This window comes from Mauremys reevesii, linkage group 1 (genome assembly GCF_016161935.1).
Source record: "Mauremys reevesii isolate NIE-2019 linkage group 1, ASM1616193v1, whole genome shotgun sequence".
Taxonomy (NCBI): Eukaryota; Metazoa; Chordata; order Testudines; family Geoemydidae; genus Mauremys; species Mauremys reevesii.
This window is the reverse complement of record NC_052623.1, coordinates 190,100,391-190,117,445: the sequence shown is the minus strand read 5'-3', so window position 1 is coordinate 190,117,445 and position 17,055 is coordinate 190,100,391. Positions and strand designations below refer to the sequence as shown.

Here is a 17,055-nt window from a genome sequence, read left to right as displayed (position 1 = left end):
CGCTCCCATCTTCTCTCTGCAGCATGGATGCATGACGGCTGGCGGAGAGGGACAATGATGTGGAAAATTAGCTGTTGATGCCTAGGTTTTAATCTGTTGCAAAGTGAATGACTTAAACCAAGAGAGGAGAAGGCGTTGTGCAGTCCCATCTTTGCCACTGCAGTTTGCTTCCCAGTTCTCCTTTACCATACTAGTTCTGCTCTTATGGGCCCCTTTGTGATCGTTGGTGCATGATGTCCCTTAAGCACCATACAGGGTGCAGAACTGAGCTAACAAGACCAAGGAACCAGTCAGGAACCTCCCATGGGTATCTGAAGTTCAGATCGGTTACCCCATTTCTCCCCAGCCTCTGCAATTTCTGTTCTTGGGGGTCTGAGTCACCCTAGCCGCTCATACTCCTCAATCCAAAAATGAGGAAAGGGTCACTGCCCCTGTAGGGAGTGCTGTGGAGAGCTCACAGATACTCCAGTCTTTGCCTTTCCACACAAGTGCTGTAGGAAATGGGAGAAGGCAGTTCACAGCTACTCCAGCCCCAACAAGCAGTGTGGGCCAGTGGTTCTCAAACTAAAGTCCAGAGAACAGTCCCAGGTGGCCTGTCGAGTAGGTGGGATATGCAAAGGAAAGTGGTAAAAAATATTCAGAATGAAAGTAAATTAAAACCAGCTAACATCTCTCTCTATCCCTGGATAATGTTTTAGTGAGAAAGGAGATGGTGGGAAGGAGTCCGTCAGGATTCGGGGACCAGCTGAAGAAGAGATAGAGGATGAGGATGAGGAGGAGGAATATCGGACGAGAGGAAGACCACAGATGCCACCCACCAACAAACCACGGCTAGAGATTTCAAACGCTGAGGCATAGTCACCACCAGAGTAGAAAAGGCAAGGAAGAGGGGACTGATTTAAGTAATACTGTTTACTCACGACTGGCCTGATCTCAGCAGTGGCATAGACTGCAAGCTTCCAGCGACTGGGGTCCATTTCTTTAAATCCTCCTGGGAGGTGCCTAAAGCACAGTAGGCACCACTATAAATAAATAAGTAAATAAGACACAGTGTGGAACCAAAACTTGTTTTTCAGCACTAGAAACCCTGCTTCACCCACAGTAACCCACCTTTCTGCAGAAGAGGCCGTGTCAGGTTTATTTGGGGAGCAAGGGGTAAATCCCTCAATGCAAATTACTCTGTATCATTAGATCCATGGATAATTTCAGATTCATTAATTGGGGGTCAGTGGGAAACGGCAGACTAGTTAACTTGGGTACTTTGGTAAATGGCACAGGTTTCAACCAATAGCATGCACTGTATAAGCCCACCAGGCACAAGCACAGTGGCATTACGCAGTATCAGATCGTTTCAATTTTAATTTGATTTTGAGAAGCAAGCAAGTTTAGAAAATGTCAGGTTTCTTCTTAAGCGTTCACTAAATGGGGCTTTTGTATATAATAAAAAATATAGAACAAAAATATAGAAGACGATTGTAGCTGATTGCCAGGAGACTCCGCTGGGAACAGCTATTGCATTGGTACTAATGGGATGTCGAAAAACAGCAGAACTGACCATTTGATCTTACTTTTTGTACTTGTAAAGCTTTTTTGTACTATATAGGCATTGTCTGCAGCAGCTGGACTCTAATCCATAATTGGCAGCTGGGAGGTCTAACAGCCAATCCTTCGCCACCTCACTCCATTTGCCTCTGCACAGAACAGACCTGTTCCCTCCCAAAGGGATTCTAAATGTGCATTTTCATGTCCCATCCCAGAGTCCTCTATCCTCTGTTTACTCCCTCACCCCAGAAACAGAAGGGGCAGACAGTGGACCATCTGCCCTTCACACATGTAGTGGTCAGGAAAAGGGAGAAAACATGGCAGTTAGTATCAGAGGGGTAGCCGTGTTACTCTGTATCCACAAAAACAACGAGGAGTCCGGTGGCACCTTGAAGACTAACAGATTTATTTGGGCATAAGCTTTCGTGGGTAAAAAGCCCACTTCTTCATGGCAGTTGGATCTTTTCACAGAGAAGGCCAGAAGAAAAATATCCTAATTTTTCTTCTAGTGCTGCCGGAAGGAAGTAAAGTACAGATCAATGCACTCAGCATAGAGTATCCATGTGCCACACTACATTCAAAACTGTCACACATTCCCTCTCCCACCAGCAGTTTAGGGACTACCCTCAAACTGGTATTTGCAAGTACCAAAAAGATAGCTCTTCATTTCCCCATCACCAGTCTCCTATCTCCTACTTATGACAGAAGGGACAGTCTCATATTTTCCAAGAGGCTTTTACAATATTTTGTATTGAGCTAGTTAAATTCTGTTTTTAAAAAAATCTGATAATAAATGTTTTTTATTGATTCAATGTTATCCCTTTAATATTATATTGTTCCTCTGCCTTCAGTGACTTTACAGAACTCACAACAGCTGCGCAGGGAAACTTAGCCACTGTTAAAACAACAACAAAAATCTAAAAAATAAAAGAAGGTACATCAGAACAACACTGAAAGTCTCCCAATTTTTTCTAACATTTGAATATTGTATAGCATTTCCTGGGTTCTAAATTATGTAATCAGACTACCAAAATAGCACCTTTCTTTTGGCATTTATTTTATATCTGATACTCAGTAGAAATTTACAATTTACTCTTTGCAATTATTAGATCATAAGTGTATCTACCACTGCTGTTTTCAAAACCATCTCCTTGCACTGAAGAAGTAAAAGTCTAACTCAGAAATGTACAGTTCAGATGCATGTCAGCCAGAGACATCAGACATGGGCATAACATAGGAAGGCTTCATTTAAAAGTGGGGTTTAAAGGAGATAATTGTAGAGAGGGTGTTGCACACAGGAACTGGGAAACCATTCCAAGCACAAAGTGCATAAAAAGGCATGAAGCTGAGAAGAGATGACAAAGGTGTTTTAGGATACAGAGGCATGTAGAAAGAGGAGGGGGCTTAAGAAGAAAGAGGAGCAGAACTGTAGGTGAGGCAGAGTTACAAAGAACCTACAAGGTGAAGGGAAAGTATCTGAATTTGATGCAGTGAGACAGGAAGCCAATGAAGGAACTAAAGAAGGAAAACTACAGTAGTAGCGTTTTGCATAGTTACAGTAGTCAAACAATGACCAATCCTGCTAGCAATGATTTAGCAGTAGAGGGCAGAATATGAAGGCCAGATTTGAGGGATATTGGGAGCAGGGGAGTAGCAACAGGATCTAGTGAGTCTGGATGAAGCAAGGCACAAGGGGAGAAAAAGAGGAGTCGAAGGCAATGCTGTGAGCCTGACGGACAGGCTGTAGTGGTTTGAATTGTTATATTAAACTGCAGTTTACTTTTAAGTGAATTTGCCATTGTAATGTTGTTTCTGTTCATGGGCAACAACTGCCTTTTCAACAAGAATGAATGCTGCAAATTATATAACAAGCTACCTGTGCACTTTGGCATTGCCTCCTGTAGAAGAAAAGCATCTATCTCATTGCTGCTACAGACCTACATCACCATTCCATTTTCCCTCAGACAGATTGTAGGAAAGTGCACTCACCATTGGTGCACCCCTTCATGGCTGGGCATGGCATCACGGGCTCTCCTTGTTGAGTGACCCCTGCCAACAGCCGTTTATGCCTATTGGTGGTCCACTTCTTCTTGTAATTTGGCCCTCTAGCAAAGTCACTTACATTTCCCCCACCTTCCAGGGTATCAATGTCCAATAGGACAGTGTCCCAGGTGACACTAGACAGCCATATGATGTCTTCTGCCCCTTCAGGGATCCTCTTCCACTCCACTCTCCTGTCAGAGCAGTGGCCCTACAGCTTCTCCCTCAAGTCTCTTAGGGTATGTCTACACAGCAAAGCAAAACCCACAGCTGGCCTGTGCCAGCCAAGTTGGGCTCAGGCTGTGGGGCTGTTTCATTGCTGTGTAGAGTTCCAGGCTCAGGCTGGAGCCCAGGCTCCGGGACTCTCCCACTCCACAGGGTCCTGGACAGGGCTGGCTCCAGGCACCAGCAAACCAAGCAGCTGCTTGGGGCGGCCAATGGAAAGGGGTGCGGCACATCCAGGTCTTCAGCAGCAATTCAGCGGCAGGTCCCTCAGTCCCTCTCCTCCTCTTTGAGATGCTGCCAAAGTGCCGCTGAAGAGAAAGAGAGGGAGTGAAGGACCTGCTGCTGAATTGCTGCAGAAGAATGAAGTGGCACAATTGAGCTGCGGCCGAAGGGCCACCGATCGGCTTTTTTTTTTTCTTCTCCCCATTTCGCTGCTTCGGGCGGCAAAAAAGCTGGAGCCAGCCCTGGTCCTGGAGCGCAAGTGCCAGCCCAAGCCCGGAAGTCTACACAGCAATGAAACAGCTCCAGAGCCTGAGCCCCACGAACCCTAGTCAGCTGGCACGGGCCAGCTGCAGGTGTCTACTGGCTGTGGAGACCCGGGGCGGGCAAACTTTTTGGCCCAAGGATTGCATTGGGTTTCAGAAATTGTATGGAGGGCCGGTTAGCGGAGGCTGTGCCTCCCCAAACAGGCAGGTGTGTCTCAGCCCTCGCCCCGTATCCGACCCCCCTTGCTTCTCACCCCTGACGGCTCCCCGGGACTCCTGCCCCATCCAACCCCCCCATCCCCTGTTCCCTGACAGCCTCCCCGGGCTCCCTGGAATCTTACCCTTAGTCTGGATCTTCAACTCCAAAGCTATCTGCCTGGGGGTTGGCCCTGTCTTAGTCCCACTTTTAGGAGTCTCCTTCAGCCTTGCTGCCCTCTATCATTAGGGACCATCCCAGGGTGTAAACTCCCTCCCAACAGCGGTGGCTCCAAGCACCTGCCTGGGGCGGCAAGCCGTGGGGGGTGCCCTGCCAGTCCCTGCGAGGGCGGCAGTCAGGCAGCCTTCGGTGGCTTGCCTGCGGGAGGTCTGCCGGTCCCGCGGATTCAGCGGCAGTTTGGTGTCGGGTACGCCGAAGCCACAGGACTGGCGGACCTGCCGCAGGCAAGCCGCCAAATCTGCGGGACTGGGAACCTCCCGCAGGCAAGCCGCTGAAGACAGCCTGCCTGCCATGCTTGGGGCAGCAAAAAAGCTAGAGCCGCCCCTGCCTCCCAAAACTCTTTTCACCAACTGAGCGCTCTCTCAGCTGTTCGTGCAAACCCCCGTGCTCTCTCATTTGGGGCCAATGATTATGAAAGTTCATCTGATCCTCAGCTGAGGAGGATCAGCTGGTAGGGTGGCTGATTATCACAAGCAAGGCTGAGCCTGACTCCCTTTAAAGACCAGCCAACCTATCACATAAGTCCATTGCTCTCCCTGGGCTGAAGAGGGCCCTTTGGTGGACTCACTCATGCAGGTTCTGAACTGGAGAAATCAATGGAAGAGCAAGGCAGTTGCCTGCAGTATATTTGTGGCTGCTTGGACACATGATGTAGTTTTGGCCTTTAAAACAGTTTAACTTTACTGTATTTCTTCTCCCATGTTCTTGCTCTTAGCTTCTGCTCCGCACTAACAATGCTTTGCCTGAAGTGAGCAGAAACCAGACACACAAGAAACTAAGGTCACAGTTCTGAGATCATATTTTTAAGTAAGATTTCACAGAAACAGCAATACTTGTTCAAGAGGCTGAAAATAAGTTCCATATAGTTACCAGATGACTAAGCAAAAAATGAATCATGGATAAGGTTACGAGTCAGTCATGGAGGTCACAGATTCCATGATTTTATTAGACCTCCGCAACTTGATCTTGGTCAGGGACTGTGCAGCACGTCAGCTCTAGCCCTGGGCAGCCGGGCTTCAGGCTGCAGTCCCGGGTGACAGGACTCTGGGTTTCCATGATTTATTGGTTATTGCCCACAGCCTGTCCATGACTTTTAATAAAAATACAATACTGGTGCCAAAATCATAGCCTGAATCGTGAGCAACTGTAACATGACTAAAGCTAGGACTGTGTCTGTTTACATTCAGTGATATTATCATCTCTGTTTTACACTAGGAAATAAACCAAGTGATAGCACACTGCAGGTTCAGATAATCTAGGTTTATTATTCCTCACAATAAGTTTATTTATAGAACTAGGATTTTGGAATTACATACTTGTTTTTAGAGAGAGGCGGTATTTATTTTCTCAACTGATTTGTTTCAAGCAAGCCAAAGCTCAACCAGCCAGAAATACCTTCAATTCAAATCTGTAGCTTCCTCCCCAGCTGGTCTGTGACTAACCATCCTACTCTTGACATAAGTTAGGCTCCTAACTACTCATACTCATGGGGGCTTTTTGGCTATGATACACAGAGCCCTGGGAACCGCACTATGCTCCCAACATACAGCATAAGCACATTGTTTTAAAAAAAGTAATAGTATTTTGGGAGGGGGAGGAGAAAAAGACACGGTTCACTTCTTAATGGTGGTATATCCACATCTGTAAACTCACTATCTTACTTAGTACTCATTGGCTACACCCACACTTGAAGCTAGAAATGTTATTCCAAGTTTGCCCAGACATACTCTCGCTAGCTCTCATCAAGCTAGTGCTAAAAGCAGTAGTGTATCTGCAGTAGCATGAACAACCGCGAGTGGCAGCATGGGCTAGCTGCCCCACGTACATACTAACAGGGTCCAGCATGACTAGCCGGTGCCATTGCTGCCCCTGCCAGTGCTACTGGGGCTACACTACTCTTTTTAGCACTCTAGCTCAATGAGAGTTGGCAGAAGTACGTCCATACGAGCTAGGAATCACACTCCTAGCTCCATGCATAGACATAGCCATTGTCTCCCTTGGTTAGCCTCTCAATGAGGTAGGTAATGAATGAATGGGCCAGAGTCTAGACTCCCCTTTCACCCCATATGGCACAGCATGTTCAGGACCCTCCGCTATGCATGACACACACACACCGGAAGATACATACACGATTTTTCTGTGCAAGGTATAGGAAGAGCCAGATGACAAATACTCAAGCCCCCGCCAAACTGTTCCCCCATCTGCAGCATTGCTACAATCTGCTACTCAAATGGGAAGAAGTGGAACAGAGACAGCAATGCTTCATTACTATGTGCACGTTCCTTCGGCAAGCACACTAAAAATAACGTAACGTTAACAAGCTTCTCCTAACAGTACCCCAACTTTCAGCTGTGAGGCTATTTCTTGTGTCACCCAAGTAAATTATATCCATGTTAGAGGAGTTTGAGCCTCCCTCCCCCAGTCCTGCCCACCAGTCTCACTTGTTTGGGAGCGATGATGTGGTTGGCAGAGAAACTCTCATGGGGACTTAAAAGTAAAGCAGTTTTTAAAAGGACTTAGACAAGACAGGGATTTTACTGCATGTTTCCCTGTGACATTCAAAATGAAAAACGGTCCCTCATTCAAGCTGGTGCAGCTTGACAGACCTTCTCTCTCCCTTCCCATCCCTGTTGCTTCATGCAAATACATCAGAACCCTTACTTCTTTATTAGCCTGTGAAGGGAGCATGGGCTGCGCCCCGCAGCGTGGCTATCTGCTAAACACACATTAGCAATCAGACCTGGGTAAACAGGTAAAGTTAACTGCTACAGTGTTTAAGTTTTGGATAGCTCCCTTAGGGTACGTCTACACTGCAATTAAAAACCTGCGGCTGGCCTGTGCCAGCTGACTCAGGCTCCCAGGGCTCAGGCTGCGGGGCTGTTTCATTGCAGTGTAAATATCTCAGCTCAGGCTGGAGCCTGAGCTCTGCGACTCTCCCACATCACCCAGCCCGAGCACAGAAGTCTACACTGCAGTGAAACCACCCCACAGCCCGAGTCCTGCGAGCCAGCTGGCATGGGCCAGCTGCGGGTGTCTCATTGCAGTGTAGACATACCCTTAATAACTTTGCCCTCATATAAGGACCTTTCACCCAAGGAAAACGCTTCATAACGGGAGCATTGTAACCATTTTACAGATGGCAAAGCCAAGACACAGGTTTAGTGAATTGACAAAGATCACAGGCAATTTAGAAGCACAGTCATCAAGACGGTCCAGTCAGGAATCCTGACTCTCCATCCTTTGCTGTATCCACTGGAAAAATCACTGTCTCCCACCAACTACTGCAGCTCTTACTGTAGCCTCCTCCCCTTTGGCATATTAACCCTCCTCTCTCTCCTGTCCAGCCCTCTCCTTTAGAGCGTCCCTCCTTTCCCTTACTCAGCTCTGTATTTCTCTCCCCAGATGTGCCCTCCCCACTTAGGCCCAAGACTCAGACTGAAGATCATCAACAGGAAGTTGAGTCATATTAGGAGTACATGCCAGGAATCAAAAGGGGCTTTCCAGTGGTAAGAACAGGACTTGTTCCTGGCAGAAGTCCTGTCCTGCTGCTGGAGACCCTCCCTGAAATCCAGCACAACACCCCAGATCTGGTTTGGAAGGGGTGTGTGGAATGGAGGGAGCCATGAATGACCAACTCCAGGGTGGGTGGTGGTCTCTTCAGAACTGGCCAGCTGCAGAAGGGTTAGCATTATTATTTCACAATGCTGGTTGCTATAGTTACAGCAGTACTTTTCTATTTACTCAGACATCTGTTCTAGGAAAGAGACATTGCTGCACTATCATCTGAGGAAGCTCACAGTATGGTGAGCAAACCACCAAAGCGAATTCAGGGTGCATCAGGACTAACACCACATGGGCACGTCCCCACATAAGGGAATTCGGAAGTAATCTCCCAGCCAACTTTTCACCTATTCTGTTGGGAGCTGGAGAATCATTTGAAAGTGGTAATTACAGCAGCTTGCCAGAGTTTCAAAGATAGAATCAAGGAAAAGTGAGGGAACAGAGATAATACAGGGTTAGACTAATAATAGCACTCACTGCTTTTTTTTGTAGTTATATTAAGCTACTTTATTAAAAATTAGCACCCTACTTCAGACTGGTTTGGGGGAGTGGTGGAGGATACTATGCAGGGATCCAAGTCTAGATAATATCTTCATTCCTATTTTATCTTCTCAGCCTCACTACACTGCACCTTCAGCTAGCACATATAGGATGGAAAACTTTTATTCTACTGACAAAACCATTTCTATGCCTGTCAGTTATGTACCTTGACTAAAAATTTAAAAAGCTCAATTTCATGCACATACTGTAATCTAACTACTCCAAACTCCTTATTTTTGTGGAAAGGTCACACTTTGGGATAGGGCAGGGGATTAGCCACCATGGGAGAGGAAGCCTTTCACTTTTGGTTTGATTCTGGAAGTGGGGGCAGTAAAGATATCACCCTACAGTAACTGTTTTGGTTTTTTTTGAGAGGTTGCTGTGAGTGTGTATCCTCTGCTTTAGGATACAGGTTTTTCATGTGCACAAGCCTGGAACCTTTTGAATAGCCATGTCCAGCCATGCTACCCAAACACACATGCTTCCTTGTGCTCCTGTGTGAGGACACAAAAGGCAAAGTGGCCACAACCCTCCCTCAGTTCCCTCACAGAAGTCCATGACAGCAGACTAGGAAAAGCAGCGATGGAGTACAGGTTGTGGGAACCACACTGACTACAAACACCTGGATGTCTCATAGTTACTATAGGAAAAGTAACAGTTCTTTTTTCTTCAAGTATATGCCAGTGTGGATCCCATCAAATACAACCAGCAGCTGTATCCCCTCTGGAAGGGAAGAACAAAGTGTTTCAGCTTTATTCGTTAAGCAATAATTTGATTGTAGTACTGCTTTTCTAAACCTGGCACCTGCCATTGCATAATGTTTGACAAAATTCAATGGGTTATTATTCTATGTTGGCAGATTTCAAAAACTTGCGTGTTTCTAAAGCAGGGGGAGGATGTTACTTAAGCCTTAACGTAAAAGGAGTACACCAACCAAGTGGTAACACTCTGAGCTACACGGCATTATCGACGTCAATGTCCTTTGTGATTAGAGGGCTTGGCCTTTGGAATGGGGGAGAAACAAATGGGGAGATAGCCTGAACACTTTGGTTCTGTCAACATAATACAGTAAGATTATGGAAACATTCAGCTTGTATAACTTCTCTCCTGGTGTTGAGTGGGGTTCTGAGAAGAAAACAAGCAGGTAAATTGGCTGATTCAGAAAAAACTCTGAGATCACGTTGGGGATGAACTTAGGGAGAGGTTTCAGTAACACTTTGTCCCTGTGACATATGGCGCAGAGGAGGTCAGCCATAAATGCATGGAGATCATCCACTGTCCTAGCTGAAGCAATAGTAACTTGGAAGACCATCTTCAGAGTAAAACAAAATAAGGACCATTCTGACAGAGTCTGGAAGGGTGAGTGTCAAGAGGACAATGTTGAGGTCCCAGGCAAGAGTAGGTTCTCTGACTGGTGGATAAGTATATCAAGATCCTTGAGGAACTTCAATATTTTTGGGTGAGAGACCAAGCACGACAGCACAAGCAGATAGCAAGCTGAGATCACTGTGAAGGGGACTTTAATGGAGCTGAATGAAAAGCCACGGTGCAGCAAATAATTGAGGATCTTCAGCATCACAGCCTGCCAAGGATCCAAGCTATGTTGGGTCATCAATATTAAGAATCTCTTCCATTTTGTCAAGTAAGTCTTTCTGGGCAAGGTCCTCCTGGGCATGTCAAGAACAGTCCCTGTCTGAGGTACTCAATTAGCCAATATCCAGCTGCCGGATGTAGAGACTGTGGGTTTGGATGAAGTATCTGACCACAGTGCTTTGAAATCAGGTTTCAGCAGAGTGGGACCTGAATAGGTGAATGGACATCAGTAACAAGTCTAAAACTGCCTTGGCCAGGAGGAAGCTATGACAATGATCATGGATGACTCGGTCTCATTTGACTTTGGATATCACCCTAGATGAGTTAGCAAGAAGCCACAGAGGAGGTGTCTGTTCTACCATAGAGGAGGCAGAAGGAAGGCATCTAGTAATGATCTTGGGTTCAAAACTAAACAAACAGGTCTGTCACAGCAATCCTCCATAGAAGGAGCATTGGGTCTATGACGGATCTCAGCAGGGAGCACCCATGATTGGCCATTGATTGTTCAGGAAGACTGCCAAGTCACTGCTGACTCCCAGGAGGTGAAGAGCCACTGGGATTACTCTGTGTTGGCAGCCCCATGTTCAGAGCTTGATGGCTTCCGAAGACAGGAGTGCTGAGCTGACGATTCGTTGTTCGTTGTACATCATGGATATGCTATCATCATCTGCACTGTGGAATTTTGGAGGACTTTAGGAACACCATATGGGCTAGCCTGATGTCTCTGAGGTCCAGGACATTTATGGGAAGTCTCATGTCTCTAGCAGATGGCATCTGAGCATCCCCAGACCTGCAAGTCCTCGAGGACAAAGTCTGGCACCCAGAGCACTTGTCTGGGATGTCTCTCTCCCCCAAGCAAAACAGACATCAACTATTCCTCTTCATAGGGGAGATGAGCCCATTGCAGGATGGTCAGAGTTTGAACCCTGACAGCTTAGAGTCCACCATGAGGTCTGGTGCTGGCACAAAGTTCCTTACCCCACTGTGTGGAGGAGTGTGTGGGGGGGAGGGGTTGCCTAAACATAGTAGGCAAGGCAATTTTCCCACAACATTGGTAAGCTAGTTAAAAATGTGTCTGAGCAACATTCAGATGTTACCTTTTTTCCAGAAACATCCAATTTAAAGGAGTGGAAAAGATAAAGTTCACAATTTTTTGAGACAGGTTTTGAAGCCTTCAGGAGAGTAGTGGCTGAGAGTAGAGGGCACTTGCTACATTCTACCTTGCTGCCATGGGTGGTAAGAGAGAACTGAAGGAGGGTCACAGCTGTTCCACCCTTCATGCACTGGCATGGGAGCATGAGGCGGCATAGGGCAGCCCCAGTGGACCCTGCTGTTCAAAAGATTCTGATGCTCACGTACATGAGGCCCATGTGCACTTACAGTGGGATCTACACTAACATACAGGAAAAAGAATCGTGTTACTAGTTGATGGATGTTCATGCATTTACTGTATGTACAAGTTGTTGGTCTCAGTCCAGTTACTAGTGAGCATGTGTTCACATCACAACTGCCACCCTTATTAGCAGTCTCCTCAAAAAAGCCAGAGAGTAGACAGACTATGAAGACACATTCCTTTAATTCTAAAAGGTAGCTCCTTTTAGGATAGATCAACGTATACTAGAAGGGCTGTGAAGGAAAGTTTGCACTACTACTGCCTCCTTCATTTGCAGTAGCTAGGACATTGGTCTCCACAACTAAGTTTAGTACCTGACCTTTTCCAGAAATGTGATATTACACTTATGCATATCAGATCAGAACTGTATCAGTAGTACAGCTGCACCCTATAGACTGAATACAAAATATCCTACATCAAGTCCAGTGGCCTACAAGTGGATGGATATGTACAGAGACTATCATCTTTACACATAAATTTTGAAAAACTAGTTTGTAGAATCTATTTTGGAAAAGTTTTGCCAGTTGTTTCACTGGGTGGTTCTATGGTGCCCCATTATCCTTTAGTAAAGTGTTACAAATATTTCAACAAACTCAGCTAATCAAAACCTGCTATATCACCAAGTGTATGTGAGACACCCCTCATGTTATGGCATAGTACAAAGACCTCCTGGCCTGACGTTGAGGGGAGGAAGGAAGTGACCCAGGGGAACTTCTACTGTGTTTTCTTTCAAAGCTTACTGGTGTGAAGGAAAACTTGAGTAGGCCTAAAACTTTGGTCAAGTGAGCTGGGTATGTGGTAGGGGCGAAAGAGGGGAGTATGGAAAATTATAAAGTAAAGCAACTGTAATAGCCAGTCCTGAGAAATGTAGCTGTAACAGCAAAATGTTAGGAAAGCCGTTAGCCACAAAGGAACAACCTGTTAATCAACAGAAAAGCTTGTGCTTTTGTATTCCTAATAAGGGGGTGTTCTTCATTAATAATTTCCCCCAATACAGAAAAAGTGTGCTTGACTAATTTTGGTTTTAAGCTACATACGCTTCTGTGTTTCTTTATTCGGGAGAGCAGCCAGGCTGGTTGTCTCTCCCTGCATTGCTTGTAATAAAGGAGCCTCAGGCTGTTCTGATCCAAACACAATGCGTGGTAATTTTCCCACAACATTGGTAAGCTAGTTAAAAATGTGTCTGAGCAACATTCAGATGTTACCAGAGTAGAGCATTAACAATTTCCCCTGTACAAGGGCAATTTCTCCCATTTTCCACAAGAACATGCTTTCTTTTGAAACTGCAGCCATTTTTATTTCTCCTTTGAAAGAAGCCTTGATTGCTAATATAAGTGCCCATCATATCAACCACTATAAATACTCTTTAACTAAGCACCAGCTTGTCTTCACTCCATTTTCATAACCCTCAGACAGTAGTAGTTTCTCTGGCCAATACTGCTGTATGGGCAAGCAAAGGGCAATGTCATACTTGACTAAGCAACTTATTCTGGTAGAGTGAATTCTTTGATACAGCCTTAGCTTAAAAGAGGGTGATTTTTCCCCATCAGTGTCACTGGACTGAGCCAAGTGACAACCCACATTAGCAGGAGGGCAATGAGTCAGGTCTGACTAAAGTAGTTAATTAAAGGTGGCTTTTGGAGGGGAGACACTTGAAGACAGTTTAATTTGTAGAGAGGCTGAACATCCACACGCCCCCACAATATTAAGCATGTACTTTACACATGGTGAAGAACAACATTTAAAGTCAGGTTTTATCACTCAAACTTTTCCCAAATGTTATACTCCCCTTGCCTTGTTCTTTATTTCCCCAGTATAATTTCCACGGCAAGATGACTGAAAGTTCACATGGACCTGCTGCTGCTTACAACAATCTGTGCATTAGCAGACTATAGGTAATGGTGACCTTCAGCATAGTTTTTTTAAATAAAGAGCATAATGATTGTGGTTTAGTTGACACAACTACCTTCTCCCGTCACATAAATGCAAAAGTCAAATTTGAAAAGCTGAAATTTCAAGCGCCAGATGCAATGGGACCATTCACTACATGCTCTGACATCTATTAACAGGATCCTCCTTTACACAACACATGTACACTAGTAAGGCAAAGTGTACTATATCCAACTTAAGTGTAAAACACTCTTTAAGACATGCATTTTAATATTTGTATTACAGTAGCATCTCATTTTGCTGGACACAATAGAACAGTCACTGTCTTGAGTTTACAGTCCACTACCTATGGTGTATAAATATATATTGTATAATTTGCATACCATTGTAACACAAAGATGCAGAGAAGCAGACTGGTGAGAATCTTAACTCTGAATTTTTGTTTTTTTGGGCAGCCACATCTCAGCTGTCACAGTATCCAGAAGTCACGCCAATAAGCACATTAGTGTTACTCATTGCTTTAATTTGTGGGCTTGCTATAACAGACACTACGAACCAAGAAAATCTATTTTTTTTAAATAAATACACTGTCTTGTGCATGAGCAACATAATCAAAACCAAAACACATTTTTATTACAACTTTCAATTCTCAAAATAGCCAAATGATTATCAAAATTTTTGAGTGAATTGAGAGAGAAGGGGAGGAGTAGTGGTGTTCATAAATATGATCTTAGCCTAAAGGTTTGTCTTCATTAAAAAAAACCATCTGGGCCGGTGTAACTACAATGATGTAATTACCACTTCAAGTTTTCTGAAGAGAGACCAAACCTTTAGTGTCACCCAAAGATGACTGGTGTCTTGTTTCTTCTTCACAATGATCACATCAAATATTTCCAGATATTTCACTGCCAAAAAGCTCAGTTTCAAAGGCTTTCTGGTGGTCTGCCTGGTGAAAGTTCATCACTAATACTGGAAACCGGGAGACTTGTCAAGTGGATGGGTGGCCTCTATGGAAGGAGTCATGGGACTTTGGAATCATCCAAGGAAGCTTCACGGGCATATAGGCTGGTCTGCCAGGTAGGAGGTATCAGCAGGGCCGGCTTTATGACCCGTGGGGCCCAACTGGAATACTCGGTAGCGGTCCGAGGCTTCGGCAGCACTTCGGCGGCGGGGGGTCTGCTTCAGGTTTTCCATGGCACCGAAGGACCCCCTGCCGCTGAAGACCCCCGGAGTGGGGCCCCCTTAGGCACAGGCCCCTCTTCGACATGGGGCCCAATTCCGGGGAATCGGCTTAAAGCCGGCCCTGGGTAACAAGGCAGTTCACTTGATAGCCGCCGTACAACTGAAGCTAATTTCCAGATGGAACAATACCTATCCAGGCACTTATCCCTAACTTATTACCGTGGTATCTGAGCTCCTTATAATTATAAGGGTAAGCACATTAAAGATTTCTTAAGTGCCCGATGGAATGAGCTAACTCATCTGCATTTTGCTTCCTACCAGGGACACAATCCATTTTGTAACATCACCATCAATTGCTGTGCAATTAGCATATAACGGCAACTTCAGTGAAGCAGCTCAGAGGAACTTAAAGGGGAAAAAAGAGCCTTTGTTTATTTCTACAGGCAACTGTCTCAAAATGTAAGATAAAAAAATAATTTACAGAAGACAGACAACTTTTCAGGAAACTGGTAAGACATCTCTTTCCCCAGAGGTCTGGCATCCAATTCTCTAATAAAATGTGATAAAGTGTCCCAGTTTCCATATTTACTTTCATTCTTACAGGTACTCCAAAATACTAATAGTCAGCAGTCACTCCAGCCCTGCTAGGTGTCTGAAATTGTGCCTGCAGACATGTACAACAGACTAATGGTTTTGGGATTCCTTTGAAAAAGAGAGGTTATACTATATTGTTATGAAACTCAAGATTTGAGGAGCTGATGATAGTTTGTAACACCAGTATTCGCCAGCACAGCTACAAAGAAAAGCCAAGACCCCTGTCACCCTAGTATATTGTCAATGCCCAACAGAACATGAACAGCTGGACAAGACTCCTACCATATTTTCACAGTAAGTATAAGACAAAAGGAAAATTTTCTACCAACAAGTACTTCAGTCTATTTACTTCCCCAACTCAACTATTTAATCCATCCCTCCACTCATGAAAAATTTATGGCAGTACCCCTTTGAGACACTCCCACCACCCAGTCTTTCAGCACTAGAATGCCTCCTAGCCACGTGTTATTTTACATGGCTATATGTGGAGACAACTGTCTTCCAACATCTAACAGGGATGGAGGTGGGGAAGACACCACGGTGATAGGGAAATTAAAGAACTAAACCATTCAAACATGTTTAATGCTATATTAACCACCAAAAGAATGTTTAACATGCAGTTACTGACCACCAGCTTCTTTCTTGCACTTCTCCTCCTGTGAGCTAACAAAAGAAAAGCCCAAAGACTGCATTTAGTCAAGAGAGCAAGAAGTTGCCAGTTCCCTTCAAAATAAGTACTTCTATAGATAAAAACCAGGATTTCCTTCTAATTGAAAGAAAATTCCCCTCCACTCAACAGGTTTGTCATCATTCTAAGGGAACTATTACATTGGGTCAAGGGAAGGGGAATGTATTTTAGGGTTTTGCATACAGGGACAGACAAAGCAACTGCAATCTGGTAAAGTCCCGGACTACAACGGGGATAAGGAAGAGCAGGAAGTGCAGTTCTCCTGGTAAGGTTAGGAGGGCAGGTGGGCTTTCAGTTGCTGGAGGACTTGGAAAGTCTGGAGACACTCTCCAGCAAGCGAGTGATTCCTCTTCCTCGCGTGCTTGTTCTACATGACGACATCACTCCAGAGGGATGTTCACCTATAAAATTAACCAGTAAATTTTGCAAGTCAATCAGCATTTAAAACATTCATAACTCAAGAGATCTGCTGTCCTATCTCCCCTTGCTCCATCTGAAAACTAGTGGGGCTGCACCTTTTGACTGACCTAACCAAGAGGCAGAGTCTTGGACTTTGAAATGCTGTCCTCAAAGTACCAAGTCCATCAATGACGTCCTTCTGGCAAAGGCTCATGACTTGTAGTTTGTGGTCTTAGTGCAGGGGTTGGATTAGGCAGGTCAGAAAACTGGTATTTTTCCCTGTTTGCCTCTTGTGCTTCAGAATCTAAATTTTCATTTAAAATCCTTCCCCACCCCAGTCTGGTCTACATGAAGGATTGAACCAATTCTAGACGCTGTTTTGGCTGCCCTTACTCAAACCCTTAATGGGTATTGGTCTACTCTAGTGTCAATCAGTGGTAAATTGCAACTCAGCACATCCTAGTTTACCCTATCTACACTAGGGGTT

The 17,055-nt window shown here is 45.1% G+C and overlaps 2 protein-coding genes and 1 long non-coding RNA gene across 12 annotated transcripts in view; 2 read left to right on the top strand and 1 right to left on the bottom strand.

Annotated features, from left to right (window-relative positions):
- Positions 1–1,918, top strand: part of GPA33 (glycoprotein A33) — a 102,943-nt gene extending 101,025 nt beyond the window's left edge. For all 7 annotated transcript variants that reach the window (XM_039521094.1, XM_039521090.1, XM_039521091.1 and 4 more), the window contains one exon: positions 699–1,918. In XM_039521094.1, coding sequence (XP_039377028.1) covers positions 699–858 — 160 coding nt within the window. In that variant the 3' untranslated portion in view covers positions 859–1,918. The remainder of the gene's footprint in view (positions 1–698) is intronic.
- Positions 1,919–8,538: 6,620 nt separating this feature from the next.
- Positions 8,539–17,055, top strand: part of LOC120387596 — a 13,588-nt gene continuing 5,071 nt past the window's right edge. For both annotated transcript variants that reach the window (XR_005590246.1, XR_005590245.1), the window contains exons 1-4: positions 8,539–8,672; positions 13,630–13,710; positions 15,209–15,396; positions 15,491–15,775. This is a non-coding gene — a long non-coding RNA (uncharacterized LOC120387596). The remainder of the gene's footprint in view (positions 8,673–13,629; positions 13,711–15,208; positions 15,397–15,490; positions 15,776–17,055) is intronic.
- MAEL (maelstrom spermatogenic transposon silencer) overlaps positions 16,034–17,055 on the bottom strand; it is a 21,503-nt gene continuing 20,481 nt past the window's right edge. For all 3 annotated transcript variants that reach the window (XM_039508522.1, XM_039508515.1, XM_039508508.1), the window contains exon 12: positions 16,034–16,570. In XM_039508522.1, the coding sequence (XP_039364456.1) occupies positions 16,461–16,570 (110 nt within the window). In that variant the 3' untranslated portion in view covers positions 16,034–16,460. The remainder of the gene's footprint in view (positions 16,571–17,055) is intronic.